The sequence below is a fragment of the Natator depressus genome, chromosome 1 (assembly GCF_965152275.1).
Source record: "Natator depressus isolate rNatDep1 chromosome 1, rNatDep2.hap1, whole genome shotgun sequence".
NCBI lineage: Eukaryota > Metazoa > Chordata > Testudines > Cheloniidae > Natator > Natator depressus.
In genome coordinates this window covers 124377987-124393275 of record NC_134234.1, presented here as the reverse complement: position 1 = coordinate 124393275, position 15289 = coordinate 124377987, and the positions used below count along the sequence as shown (strand labels likewise).

Below are 15289 nucleotides of genomic sequence, written 5' to 3'. Positions count from 1 at the left end.
ACTCTGAAATGTTTGTAGCTCTGAACAAAATGTTACGGTGATTCTTTCAAAAGTTTACAACTGAACATTGACTTAATTCAGCTTTGAAACTTTACTATACAGAAGAAAAATGCTGGTTTCCCTTTATTTTTTTTTTTTTAGTAGTTTACATTTAACAGTACTGTATTGAATTTGCCTTTTTCTTTTTTTTAATTTAGTCTCTGCTGCTGCCTGATTGCGTACTTCCAGTTCAAAATGAGGCGTGTAGTTGACTGATCAGTTCATAACTCTGGTGTTCGTAACTGAGGTTCTACTGTACACAATAAGTATACATTTGAGGTCGGGTGGGGAATATCTATAAAACTGCTGGCAGAGATCCAAGAAGAAAGACTATTAAGTCACTCAAAATGTGAGAAGAATAGAGACCAGTAAAATGTGGAGTGAATTACCAGTTTAGTTACTAATGACTTTTGTCGTCTTTTAACAAGTACAGTTAAAGACATTTCTTTTATAAAAGTGTCCATTTGATATTTTGTACATTGATGATAGAAACCTACTTAGGGGAAGGGAATTAAGACTGGATATTTGAGGAGTGCTAATGTACATATGACAGGTTTCAGAGTAACAGCCGTGTTAGTCTGTATTCGCAAAAAGAAAAGGAGTACTTGTGGCACCTTAGAGACTAACCAATTTATTTGAGCATGAGCTTTCGTGAGCTACAGCTCACTTCATCGGATGCATACTGTGGAAACTGCAGAAGACATTATATACACAGAGACCATGAAACAATACCTCCTCCCACCCCACTCTCCTGCTGGTAATAGCTTATCTAAAGTGATCATCAAGTTGGGCCATTTCCAGCACAAATCCAGGTTCTCACCCTCCGCCCGCCCCCCCCCCCCCCACACACACACAAACTCACTCTCCTGCTGGTAAGAAGTGAGCGGTAGCTCATGAAAGCTCATGCTCAAATAAATTGGTTAGTCTCTCAGGTGCCACAAGTACTCCTTTTCAATGTACATATGATTTGTCACACTTCTAAATCCTTCATGTTTTCTGTTGAGACTGTGGCTTAAAGTTGCATTTGTGTTTCCTTTCTCTCATAATAAAAAGTTGGATTTTTATTTCATTTGATGCACTTTAAGCTGTCTTGTCCCAAAATATTTGGTGGAGTTCTTTATTTAGCTCACATCTCAAATGCAAACAAATTTTATTGGCATGATATACTGTTCATTTCTCAAACGACTGAATAAACTACTTAAGCCAGAAGCAATTAAACTACCAAGTAAGAGACTATTACAGGGAATCTGCTTCATGACTTGGTGACAAGCTTTGTATGAAACCTTAGAAATCCTCTTTTATGGGCTGTGTTTTCAGTGTTGTGTGTAGAGAAATAGCAACTTCTTTAATAGAAGCTGTTTAACTCGTTCCTGTACACTGCACTAATGCAATACCCAACCTTGAAAAATTTACTTCCATGGCAAGTAAGAAACTCTCTCTAGCAAACGTGTGCGTATAGGTATCACACACACTAAGTCACCAGCTTCTACATAATTTCTGCTTTCATTAGTGGTCTCCTTATGATTGCAAAGAACCTTCCAAATGTTAACTGTTGTGGTGCTGTCTGAGTCTGCTGACAGAAGACTTCAATGCTGCTGCTACCACTTACTCCTTTCCCAACAAGTAGCCCTGGGATTTCAAATTTATCAAACACTAGTCAAAGATTCATAGGGAGGATGAAGTGTTGTTCCCCCCTCCCACATTCTAAGGAAAAAGGAAATGCAACCAGGTACAAACCCATGTACCCTCCCCTTTTCTACCAGCTGAAGATGAACCCTGACCCCTGGAACTCCCTGGTGACTTGCCTTCCTCCTCCCTCCCCTCATACCCTTTACACACTCTTGTCCTATTGGTCTCTGGCTAGTAGATTTCTGGGTGCTCTTTCATCTTCTTGCAATACTAAAGGAATAAAGGACATGTCAATTACAGTAGCTCCTTACTAAACTGTATCCTCCACTCAAATAGGGCCTTCCCCAGTATGTGGATCACACTAACGAGCGTCAGACAAGGACAAACATTTTAAGTATAGCTGCCACCCCACGTGACATGCCAAAGTAGTAACAGCAAACATTAATATATAGAAATTGTTTCTGGCCGTGCAGTGTAGAGCTGAGGAGTGTTCAACAGTTGCCAAGCTACACTGTCATGACTTCAAAGAACTGCTGCACTGAAGTCATTTTGATTTAGCATGCACAGTTGTCCTTTTATATAAATTATCAGTGTAAAAAGTAAAAGCCTTCAGAGTCTGAGTCACAGATCTGAACTCTTTTCAGTGACAGAGGTAAAGAATAGCCTGCTGCACATTTTCAGCTTCATAGTATAGTATGTGTGGCTCAATAAAATGATACCCCCACCAGAAATTGGGGAATAGCAATAGGATACAATGGAATTTACATTTTCAGAATGATGCCTGGGGGAATTTGATCCACCTGCTATCAACATTAAAATGCATAATTTAACTGTATTTTGACCATTTTTTTCCAAAGTCTGAATTTAAATCAACTAAAGAAGTGTAGAAATGAGGCCAAATGAGGTTAAAATCACAATTTTTATCTATAAATTTCTAGTTCTTCACATTCTTTCTATTTTATAGTCTTAACATGATAAGGTGGTTGTTTTATATTTATTTTTTAAATTTTCTAATTGTTAGTAAAATTTCAGCAGCTACATAGAGATTTTTTTCTGCTATGACGTTTCACACCATGAAAATCTCACCTGCACGTGTCTAAATGCAAGCTTAACTTTAGGCTCTTATTTTAAAAGAAATTTAGCTTGTGTTTATAACATCATTAATTAACACTGAAGCAATTTTGTTTTAGAATGAGAAAGATTTTATGCCATTTAGAGAGACGTTTAATTAAAAAAATACAGTGCTAGCCCCTGATGCTGCAAACCCTCATGCTTAACTTTAGGAACAGGAGTAGTCCCCACTGAAGTTAATAGGGCTATTCATGTGAGTATAGTTATGCAACTGCTTAAGTGTTTGCAGGATCAGTGTCTTACATTTACAGAACTGCTACTGACAAAGTAGTGAAAATTCAAATAAGATACCCTACAGACATTGGGATTTTAAAAACCCATTTAAAAATTTAGGATATTTTTAGCTTAATGTTGTAAGAGCACAAGTTTTCAAATTAGTTTTGCAAAGCCTCCACCTGGTTTAGACTGATGATATTTTAAAATCAAGTGATTTAGATAATTGATGTAAATTGCTTTATTTAAAGTAGCTTCACGCTGGTTAAAACTGAAGCTTTCTTCATACCATGCATGAATGCATACAAGTATTGTTTAAAAAAAAAAAAAAAAAAGATCCTATTTGTCTTTTTGTAAAAAGAAAAAAGAAAAGGAGTACTTGTGGCACCTTAGTCTCTAAGGTGCCACAAGTACTCCTTTTCTTTTTTCTTTTTACGAATACAGACTAACACGGCTGTTACTCTGAAACCTGATATTTGTCTTTTACGCATTTGGTTGGGATAATGCATTCACATTATGAACTGTAACCCCAGGCACAACAAGCTAAGTTAAGGTTACTGATCATATCAGAACAATTTACCTCCTTGCAAAGATTTGTCAAACACTTAACATCCTCCTTTCCCTATGGCATGTCCTCTGGAGCTCTGCAGCAACAAGTGATTTTACACTAACAGTTTTGCTAAATATCTGACACAAAAAATATGACTACATAGCATCAACTAGCCTAAAAGTGGCAATTCTTCAACAAAAAAAACTTCAAAAACAGACTCCAACGAGAGACTGCAGAATTGGAATTAATTTGCAAACTGGATACAATTAACTTAGGCTTGAATAAAGACTGGAATGGATGTGTCATTACACAAAGTAAAACTATTTCTCCTTGTTTATTTCCCCTCCTACCGTTCTTGTAAAGTGCTGGAAATGGCCCACCTTGATTATCACTACAAAAGACCCCCCCCCCCCCCGCCTTGCTGGTAATAGCTCACCTTTCCTGGTCACTCTTGTTACAGTCTGTATGGTAACAGATTTTATATACACAGAGAACATGAAACAATCTCCCCATTATATTTTCCACTGTATGCATCCGATGAAGTGAGCTGTAGCTCACGAAAGCTTATGCTCAAATAAATTGGTTAGTCTCTAAGGTGCCACAAGTACTCCTTTTCTTTTTGCGAATACAGGCTAACCCAGCTGCTACTCTGAAACCTAGCCTTCTTTGGAGTGTGGCAAAAATAATACCATCCTTGCAAGAAGTAATTAAATAACAAATTGTGCAAAGTAAGTTACTATTTGTATCCTATATCCTTATATCACATCAGATCTTAGCCAATAGAGTTTACATAACTTCTTATTGGATAAAGTAGTTTTAGCCTCTGTCGCTGCATTTCTCCAAATAATGCATCAGAATCCTAGCATTCAACCTCTTGTTTTTAAATATTCTGTGCAAAAAAATTGGGCAAAAGTTTCAAGGCTTAAAGTCTGCTAATAAGAATACTAAAACCAAAGGGAAATTGTCAAAGTTTGTTTGTTTACCTTGGCGTTTCCCATAGTATAATAATTGTGCTGATACCCACTAGAAAGTTAGCGTTAACTGTTGCTCTGACTTAAAGTACCTCCTCTTTCTTTCCTAAAATGGAAGCTGTTTTAGAGCTCTGACGGTGCCAAAAGTCTCAGTTTTCAGAGTAACAGCCGTGTTAGTCTGTATTCGCAAAAAGAAAAAGGAGTACTTGTGGCACCTTAGAAACTAACCAATTTATTTGAGCATAAGCTTTTGTGAGCTACAGCTCACTTCATCGGATGCATACTGTGGAAAATACATAAGATGTTTTTATACACACAGACCATGAAAAAATGGGTGTTTATCACTACAAAAGGTTTTCTCTCCCCCCACCCCACTCTCCTGCTGGTAATAGCTTATCTAAAGTGATCACTCTCCTTACAATGTGTATGATAATCAAGGTGGGCCATTTCCCACCTCCTCCTACACACAAACTAATAAAAACACAGCAAAATAGAGCAACTGATTTGGTACATACAATATATAAAGTGAGAGGTGAAAAAAACAAACGTTTCATACGGTACAAGTAAGATCATGAAGCTTAGCAATTGTGGTGTTTATTTTAAAGGACATCACCTCCTCTGTAAGTGACCACATTACCCTTTATGTATCTATGGCTCAACTGGCAAATGTGAGGAGGACCACTCTGTGCAGATCTAGTGGAGGAATGATGTGCCCTTCAGGCATCCCACCTCCTCTGAAAGATGGCAGCTAGACACACCACGCTGTTAGGGTGGGGCAGGAAAGCAGCTAAGGATTCCCAGCACGTATGTAGCATTTCTCCTCCCCAGGCTAGCAATACATAAAGAGACAACTCCCAGATCCTTTCAGTTCTCCCAAACCAGACAGTAAGCAGGACAACCGGTCCCACATAATATACCTGGTTTATTTCCCTGCCTCAGCCCTGTGGTAAACCCCTCGCCCTCTGCCTCATTTCCAGTAGCGCCATGTTCAGTGTCCACAGTTAAGGCGATTTCCCCACAATCACTGCAGATCCAGTTTCCCCAGGGATTAAATTCAACCGCAAAAAAAGGAGTCGCCAACTAAAGCGTGGCACGCCCCTCCTGCTCGCAGAAGAGGAAGGCTTTTCCCCCCCATCCGGCTGCCTCTATCCGAGGACTTCTCGGGTGGCTGTCGCTGGGGGATCAGAGGCAGACCACCAGGCTCATCCCACCTAGGGAGGCTGCGGTGGGAGACCAGCCACTTGTGGACCCAGGGCGCACACCCGTGCCTGGAGCTCCCGACCCCAGCGACACCTCCCGCCGCTTGGCGCGCCCGCCTCCCGCTCTTCGTCCGCTCTCGCCCAGCCGGGGCCAGCGCGAGGGGTCCCGGGGCGCGCCCCGCTGTATGGGCTCAGGGGAGCTCCGGGCACTGCCCCGCCTGCGATACAGCCCCGCCCGCGATACAGCCCCGCCCTCAGAGCCACGCAGATCTCCCGCCTGGGCGCCCCACCAGCCTCCTGCCCGCTCCCAATACAGCCCCTCCTTTGTTCCGTCTATGCTGGCAGCCGGCCACAGCTCCCAGCACCCAACCCTAGGTGGCAAAAGGGAGGGCTGGGTGGGGGAGCAGAGCCCCACAGGAAAACCCCCGCCACGGATCCCCGGCGGGGCAAAGGGAAAGAAGGGCCAGTTGCACGGCAGGCAGCCACCCACCCTCTCGCCCCAGCGTCTGCTCCACCTTCTTACCTCTCACGTGGAGCAGGAGAAAAGCCAGAGACACTAGGAGGGTGAGTCTCCCCCGCTGCATGATCCGCTGCTGCCGCTCCGGGGACTAAGGTGCAAACTTTCCCCTCAGGTTTCCCACGCGCCCACCCTCTCTCTCAACTTTCTTTCCAAGAAGCCACTAACTCCACTCCCGGCAGGAGCGGGTCACGGGTGCGCCGCAGGCGGCAGCAGCAGCCACAGCCCTCCCCGCGCACAGGAGCCTGCTGCGCAAACAGCAATTCCAGCGCGAGCCCCGCAGCCAAAAAAGGCATGGGGTTGCCCGCTCTCTCCAAGACTCCTACCTCCCAGGGGCAGGCAGCCAATCCGAAGGGAGAGCTGGCCCCAGACAGCCAATGAGACGAAGGGGCAGCCAACCCGCTCCCTCCCCCTCCCCCTCCCCCACCCCCCCCCCCACAGCTGGCAGGGAGAAGAGACAGTGCGAGCCTGCCAGGGCATGCCACGCCTTAGGTCACGGGAGGCGAGCGGGTGCGGTGCGGTGCAGCAGGGCTCGCCCTGCAGCTGGGGAGAGGCTGTCCCCGAGCTGCGGAAAATAGCTTGGGAGTGCAGCCAGCACGTTAGGCTGCTAACGGGCACGGGGAGGGTTTGCAGTGGAAGGGCAGGAAGGTTGTCAGAGTGCAGATCTGTGCCTGAAACTGGTGCAGAGAGAGAGAGCGAGCAATGACTCAACGCAATAGAAGCCAAAAGCTGTTTTTCCCCTTGCTGTCTAGCAAAAGCGGTAGCAGGGAGCTCTTTTCTGGACCTGCAAAGAAACTGACTTCTTCCTTGGATTGTATGCAGTGTAGTTGTAGCCAGGTAGGTCCCATGATACTAAAAGACAACATGGGTGAGGCAATATCTTTTATTCGTCCAATAAAATATATTATCTCTCTAATCTTTCCCAGTTTCAGATGACTCTGCTAGGTATAAGTTTCTTGCCTCCAGAAAGTGAATTGGCAGGGGTTGGCCTCTTTCAGGGTTAGCATGGTATGGAAAACTCCTTTCCTTTTGTCTCCATACCTGTTGAAAAGAGAGAGGATCTCTTGACTCCCAGGTGTTGTAGGAAGTGGAAGGGGAGAGGGGTCAAAAGCCAGATTCAGATTTCATGCTTGGGACCTGTCCCTGGGAATGGGTGGAATCCAACTATGAAAAGCACTCAGACTTTTATGAGGGAGGATGTTGGACATCTGGACTTGTGTTTTGCAGCTCTAAAACCTCTCACTAGCATCTAGCTCTCACAGGCCTAACTGCAAACATGGGAGATATTTAAAATAAGTCCCAAAAGGAGCTGAACTAGATGAATTAAATCCTCTCTCAGGCTTTGATAGTTGAAATGCAGGGTCTGCTAGGCTAGATCGCACCTTCATCCAGCCACATTTTCTTTCTGCACTTACTGAAAAAGGTTATCTAAAATTAAACATATGTTAAGAAGCCTGCCAATCTTGCCTGCACAGGGCTAGCTGCTCCTTTGCTTGGACATCAGAAACTCTCCTTGATGTTGCAGAGAATTTGGGATGCACAAGCAATGCAAGATTGGACTTCTTCTGACTAAATTAAAATTCTCTTGTGCAACATGTCACAGTATTTAAGTGCCATATTTAGTTTTTATGTGAATTATTCAGATATGGGAGGACTGTTTACAAATATAAGACTTTTTTATTTAAACACAGCTAAATAACCCATATTTATTTCTTCATGGAAGTTACAATTTAGAGGTATTACATCTTTGCCACAAAGGATATCGTCCTTTATCTCTGCCTGCTTCCCCAGATATTATACAATATTAAAAGCCTATCCTGTAATCTGCACTGCCGTACACGAGTAATCCCACTCATCACTTGCAGGACTGAACCCTTGTACTGTACTGAACCATACCTATCTCCCTAGGGACTAGGTAGAGCTAAAGAACAATTTGAAGGTCTTTTTGCCAAAATACATACAAAAATAATTATATCAAGATAAATAAATATGATACATATCAATATATAAAGATTACATTCAAATAAGAACATAAGAACAGCCATACTGGGTCAGACCAAAGGTCTATCTAGCTCAGTATCCTGTTTTCTGACAGTGTTCAATGCCAGGTGCCCCAGAGGGAATGAACAGAACAGGTAATCATCAAGTGATCCATCCTCTGTCACCCAGGCCCAGCTTCTGGCAAACAGCAGCTAGAGACACCATCCCTGTCCATCCTGGCTAATTGTCATTGATGGACCTACCCTCCATGAACTTATTTAGTTCTTTTTTGAACCCTGTTATAGTCTTGGCCTTCACAACATCCTCTGGCAAAGAGTTCCACAGGTTGACTGTGCGTTGTGTGAAAAAATACTTCCTTTTGTTTGTTTTAAACCTGCTGCTTATTAATTTCATTTGGTACCCTCTAGTTCTTGTGTTATGACAAATAGTAAATAACACTTCCTTATTTACTTTCTTCACACCAGTCATGATTTTATAGACCTCTATCATATCCCCCTTAGTCGTCTTTTTTCCAAGCTGAAAAGTCCCAGTCTCATTAATCTCTCCTCATATGGCAGCTGTTCCATACTCCTAATAATTTTTGTTGCCCTTTTCTGAACCTTTTCCACTTCCAATATATATTTTTTTGAGATGGGGCAACCACATCTACCCGCAGTATTCAAGATGTGGGCATACCATGGCTTTATATAGAGGCAATAAGATATTTTCAGTCTTCTTATCTATCCCTTTCTTAATGATTCCCAACGTTCTGTTTGCTTTTTTGACTGCTGCTGCACGTTGAGTGGATGTTTTCAGAGAACTATTCACAATGGCTCCAAGAGCTCTTTCTTGAGTGGTAACAGCTAATTTAGACCCCCATCATTTCATATGTATAGTCGGGATTATGTTTTCCAATGTGCGTTATTTTGCATTTATCAACATTAAATTTCTTCTGCCATTTTGTTGCCCAGTCACTCAGTGTTGTGCGATCATTTTGTAGCTCTTTGCAGTCTGCTTGGGACTTAACTATTTTGAGTAGTTTTGTATCATCTGCAAATTTTGTCACCTCACTGTTTAACCCTTTTTTCCGGATTATTTATTAATATGTTGAATAGTACGGGTCCCAGTACAGACCTCTGGGGGACACCACAATTTACCTCTCTCCATTCTGAAAACTGACCATTTATTTCTACCCTTTTTTCCCTATCTTTTAACCAGTTACCAGTCCATGAGAGAACCTTCTCTCTTATCCCATGATAACTTACTTTGCTTAAGAGCCTTTGGTGAGGGACCTTGTCAAAGGCTTTCTGAAAATCTAAGTACATAATATATCCACTGAATCCCCCTTGTCCACATGCTTATTGACTACCTCAAAGAATTCCAGTTAATTGGTGATTTTCCTTTACAAAAACAATGTTGACTCTTCCCCAACAAATTATGTTCATCTATGTGTCTGACAATTTTGTTCTTTACTATAGTTTCAACCAGTTTGCCTGGTACTGAAGTCAGGCTTTCTGGACTGTAATTGCCGGGATCCCCTCTGGAGCCCTTTTTAAAAAAATGGTGTCAGCTATCTTCCAGTCATTTGGTACAGAAGCTGATTTAAATGATAGGTTACAGACTACAGTTAGTAGTTCTGCATTTTTACATATGAGTTCCTTCAGAACTCTTGGGTGAATACCATCTGGTCCTGGTGACTTGCTACTGTTTAGTTTATCAATATGTTCCAAAACCTCCTCTAATGACACTTCAATCTGAGACAGTTCCTCAGATTTGTCTCCGAAAAAGAATGGCTCAGGTTTGGGAATCTCCCTCACATCCTCAACCATGAAGAGCAATGTAAAGAATTCGTTTACTTTCTCCACAATGGCCTTATCGTCCTTGAGTGCTCCCCAGTCTGGGACAGTTCCTCAGATTTGTCACCTAAATAGTACCTTGAATTGGGAAGTATCTTCACCATCACTAAAATGATGCCACTTTTGGGGTGGAACTTGCACCAGCTTAATGATACACAGCAACACTATACAATAGTTTGAGAGAGGGAGTGAATACTTTCTCCAAATGAAATTATATTCTGCCCCTTATATTTTCCTTGTAGTTTATCAAATTAGAATTTGGCCAGGCAACAGACTCTTATAATATTAATTCAAGTACTCAGGAGCTTAGTTTTAAGTCTCAGCAGAATAATGGCATCTCCCGCAGCACAGTGCCCATCACCAATATGCTAGTACATAACTTAATACTGATTCAGTGGGAAGAATACCTTCTAAGGAATCAAAATCATCACCCACTCCATATGCTGTCCGATTCCCAATCCGTAACCCCGTTTCGTGTCCATTAGCCAAATACTTATCAGACCTTGTTTAACTGATGAAAGCAGAGAGAGGAGCTTATCTGCTAACAGAGTTTGGCTACAGTCTATTAAATGGCTCTAGAAGTACATCAAATACACATAATACATGAAAATAATGCCCATATATGGTTTTACATCAAATGATCAAAAGGATTAATCCTTCCTTAACAACAACAATAAAAAGCCCAGAAAGCTGAATTTTGAAGAAGAAATATTGTAAATTACCTGTTTTCATCAAGGGAAAGATGCCTAAACAGCAGAAGATGGCTCTTTCAACTATTAACAGTCTTATCAAGTTAATTTAAAGAATGTTTAAAAGCTTTCTTTGCTCTAGACACCAAGGCCTAGAAGATGAGATGAATCAATTACAAATAAGCACATTCACACTATTATTCAAAACAGAGCTACAGAGTGCTTAGCAAAAATACTTACAGCTCATACATACCAAATTATTCATGTTGCATATCAAAGCAAATATTTTGCTTAATGGGATGTTTTTTCATAGCCATTATTAACCACTGGTCATTCAAAGAAACTTCTCAACTGACAAAATAATTGTTTAACAGCAATTTCAGTGCACTACACTGTTAAAAAAGTATTTATGATATCCCCAATGAATCATGTTTTATGGTAAGATAGCATTTTAAGCATTTGATTATTTGATTTAGAACTGATTTCTTGGTTGTCTAATTGATAGGAGAAAATGAATCTAGTTTACTATTGGAAAAATGTAGGAGTTGCCATACTACATCAGATCCAGTATTCTATTTCTAAGAGAGGACAGTATCAGAGGAAGTGCAATCTTCAGAGAAGGTGAAAGTAACCTCGCGTTAGGCAGATGTGGAATAACCAGCCTTCACACTAGGTCTTCTCATAATTCTGGATAGCGATGAGTTTAAATTTTGAAGCATGAGGTTTAATATCTGTTACAGAATTTATGTTAGCATTAATTATAACTGGATGTTCTTGTTATGCATATAAATGTCCAATCCCTTTCTGAATCTTACTAAATTGGCCTCAGTGACATCCAGTGCCAATGTGTTCCACTGTCTAATTATGCATTGTGTGAAAATGTATTTTATCAGGTTTGAATTTTCCACTTTTTAGTTTCACTTAATGTCCCATTGTTCTTGTCTTAGAGACAGGTAGAATAGACATGCCTGATCTACCTTCTCTAGACCATTCATTATTTTATATACTTTCATCACATTCTCCTATTTGTCTCCTTTCTAAAGATAAACAACCCCAATTTTTTCAATTTTTTTAATCATATGTAAGTTTTTCATTGTTGTCACCCATCTCTGAACCCTTCTGCAATATCCTTTTTGACATAGGGTGACTCGGTGATCAATACTGCACATGCTATTCTAGATGAGGCCACATGATTTAGAATTACCAGGTGTACCATGTCTGGAATCTTCTGAATGGAAAGAATACAGGTGAAACATTGACTTTCCATGTAATTCAAACAGGCTTAGAAGGAACGGTTAATACTTTAACTTGTGTGTTGTTCCCATGGAACAAGATGGAAGGTGAGCAGGGCTTGAAGAGACCTATTCCAGAGAGGGAAGAAGGCAACTTTTACAAGTAGCCATGAGCTGCTGAGATGAAGGCTCATTCTCCCCAGTTTCCTCCTATTATAGCTCTTCTGAAGTACACGTGATCAGCTACACTCGTTTCCTGTCTCCACTCAGCTTAACCTTGTGCCCTCTCATTTCCACATACCTTGTGTATTTAAGTCTTCCCAGAAGCAGTAAGGCTCTATCGATGCTCCTCAAAGCTGGCTCCTTACACAGACAGTGGAAAGACAAATATTTATTTTTTTCTCTGCAAGCAACATCTTAGTAGAGCAGTTGGGACTTTACCTGTCTGTTCCCTAATGCTGTCCCTAGGGGATCAGGGGAGTGCCAGCAGCCCCTGCCTCCAGCAAGTGATATAGGAGCTAGAGCCAGACATTGAAAAAAAATTGTTATTCAACTCAGTGAAAAGGATAGACCATAAAAATTATTCTTCCTTCAGTCTGTGCACTCAGTTCCTGTGAATGTTAATGGGAGCTGCATACTCATATGGAGAGGAGATCAGAGCCCTTTGATTAATTCAAAATGGAGATAATTGCCTAGACCTTGACATAATGAGGTCTGGAAAATATGATCCAGAAACTGTTGTTCCTTAAGTTATTTGAATGTGCCATTAATGGCACATTTCCTCCAGCAGAGTCTAGTGATATGCATCTCTTGATGAATATTACTTGAAGGCACAAACTTTTGTTTATGCCAACCCCACCCATATCTAAGGAATATAACAATGTGTAGATTTTATGAAATAGAGGCACCACCTCAAGGTGCATACTGGAAAAAAATAGGTTGGAGGCAAAGTACCTCTCACATCTGCCCAATATCCGCATCACTTTTGTAGGTTTCAGAGTAGCTTTTGTATTTTATTCAACTACTAAAATACATTTGAAAATGAAACAAAGTACTGGAGACACTAGTAGACCTACCACTATGAAAACATGAATGTCAGATGAAACTGGAACTCTGTGTTTCTGCTCAGTCCCTGGCCTCTGTTGAAACTACTTCTGGCACAGATTCAGGCCTCTAATGGTATTTATTCCTCTGTGCAACCAGGCTGTAGGGACTCCCATGTTTGTAGGTTACTGCAAGTAAATATTAAAATAAAGACAAAGTTGGACCACACTAATTTTCTCTTTATTTTTTAAATTTATTTATTTAGGAGTGGAGAGAAAGGGGATAGACCCAGATTCTGCATTTAGATCTGCTAGCAGAGACCCCTGTGCGTGTGCAGAATCCTGTTGACTTCAGCAGGACTCTCCAGCAGTGGATCCAAATATTAGAGCCATGGAGTAGCTGCGACACTTCAATCGGTATATACACCCAGGACTTTTAAGGTCAGATCAGTAGCCTCTCCTTGAGGGCAGAACATAAAACATACAGTGCAACGTAACTTAATTGTAAACAATCCCCCTGCCTCGCTTTGGCGACAGAAAGATTGTGACAATTGTATTATCTTGTCAGACAAGTGTACTGTGGAAAAACCATTGTCAGTTCTAGGGGTGCATACAGAATGGATCCCGAGGCCAAATTTTGGACCGATTGTTCCAACTTTGCTAATGTCTTCTGTTGTGTGATTTCTCCTAGTGGTCTCTGCCTCATGACCTCAGACATATTAAGACACTAGAGCTTAAGTGTAGTTTGCAAAGTAAGCAGATTTGATCTCTCTACAAAAGCCAAGTCTTTGTAACTACATAGTCAAAGTTCTATTAGGAAGAATGTATGCGCAAGAGTTATAGAAAAAGAGTAACCTACCTATGTGAATGCAGAATATCAAGCCTACAGAAAGTTTCCCACTGTTTCTCCCAATTGTTCCACTCCCCCAGGGGTAACAACAGCAGGAACACTATTGTACAGAAGGCATCAGTGTAGATAATGCAATAGAAAAAACATCTGTGGCCACAGAAACCTTGTTTTCATTAGTTTTCCTACCGTTGCAGTATCTGTTCCTAAGGCTATGGCTATGCTAGGGAAAAAAAGGTATATTTTAAAATGCTGTTAGTTAATATGTTTTCTCCACTAGGATTTTAACACGTAAGCTAACATGTCTTTATAATACATCTTTCATCTTACTGTAGACATAACCTTAATGTTTGTTTCCTTTGTTATCTTCTTCACCTAAAGCTTTTTTTCCATGTTGTCCCTTGCACCAAGAATGTGCTCTCTGATTCTGAACACCACAAAAATGTCTTGAAAAATTCCTTCTTGAGACCAAGTTTTTTACACAGCTTCATAAATGATCTCTGAGTTCCCTTTAAAAAAAGTGTAATCTTTTCTTCTGTATGTTGTCCTTTTATGATCCCATTGTATTGAGGTAAGTGACCTATCATTTAAAAACACCTAGAACACATCTAGGTGCACTATATACAATAGGAATTTTATTAAGTACTTAGTTCGATACTGCACTATGAATTACAGTGTTAATTACATGAAATAGGTTGCCAACACTTTTTTTTTTTTACAAGAAATATATCTCCATACCACAATGTCACTTTATCGGAAGGAAGAAGGCATTGTTCTTATATAAACTGCTATATAGTTGGCTTCCTATTTTATTGAACTGTAGTTTCCATGCTGTAAGTAATTTAAGCTGCTCTGAGCTATGTCTCTCTGAAAACAAAATACACTGGCTAGATCCTCAGTGGATGCAAATTGCTGTAGCTCCATTGACAGCAAAGGGGCTATGGCGCTTTACACCAGCTTAAAATCGGTCCCTCTTTGGCTAAGATAAGAACGCCATGATGGCGCGATAATACGCTGCTCTCTTTTGCCCTCTGTTTTAGTACGTAACATGACCTCAAGAATTGTTTGTCAAAACACAGTACATATTTAAATAGTGATTCACTTGCTATTCCTACTTTCAGAGTATGATAAACTTCTGGGGATTACTAAAGTCAGGCGCTCAATTAAATTATTTCTTTACCATTCCAATTAAACTGCCAGTTGCTGTTGGCTCTTTAGTACCGAAGACAAGTAAATAAATAACAGAGGCAGAAAGTTCTAGCATACCTCTATAAGGTGCATCACCAGTCTTATTTTAGCATTCTCTGTTTTTGTGAGTTACTGTAATTCAATTTCCATTAATTCACTGTCGGGATTTTGAAAGCTGCAGCCCATACATCCTACTCTGCCACAA

General features: G+C 40.9%; 1 protein-coding gene across 2 annotated transcripts in view; it reads right to left on the bottom strand.

Moving 5' to 3' along the window:
* The window catches only part of LOC141995205 (CD99 antigen-like), a 35390-nt gene extending 28853 nt beyond the window's left edge, over positions 1–6537 (bottom strand). The window contains exon 1 of one of the 2 annotated variants that reach the window (XM_074966207.1): positions 6256–6537. In XM_074966207.1, coding sequence (XP_074822308.1) covers positions 6256–6316 — 61 coding nt within the window. In that variant the 5' untranslated portion in view covers positions 6317–6537. The remainder of the gene's footprint in view (positions 1–6255) is intronic. The other variant, XM_074966199.1, reaches the window with a different exon arrangement.
* Positions 6538–15289: the final 8752 nt, after the last annotated feature.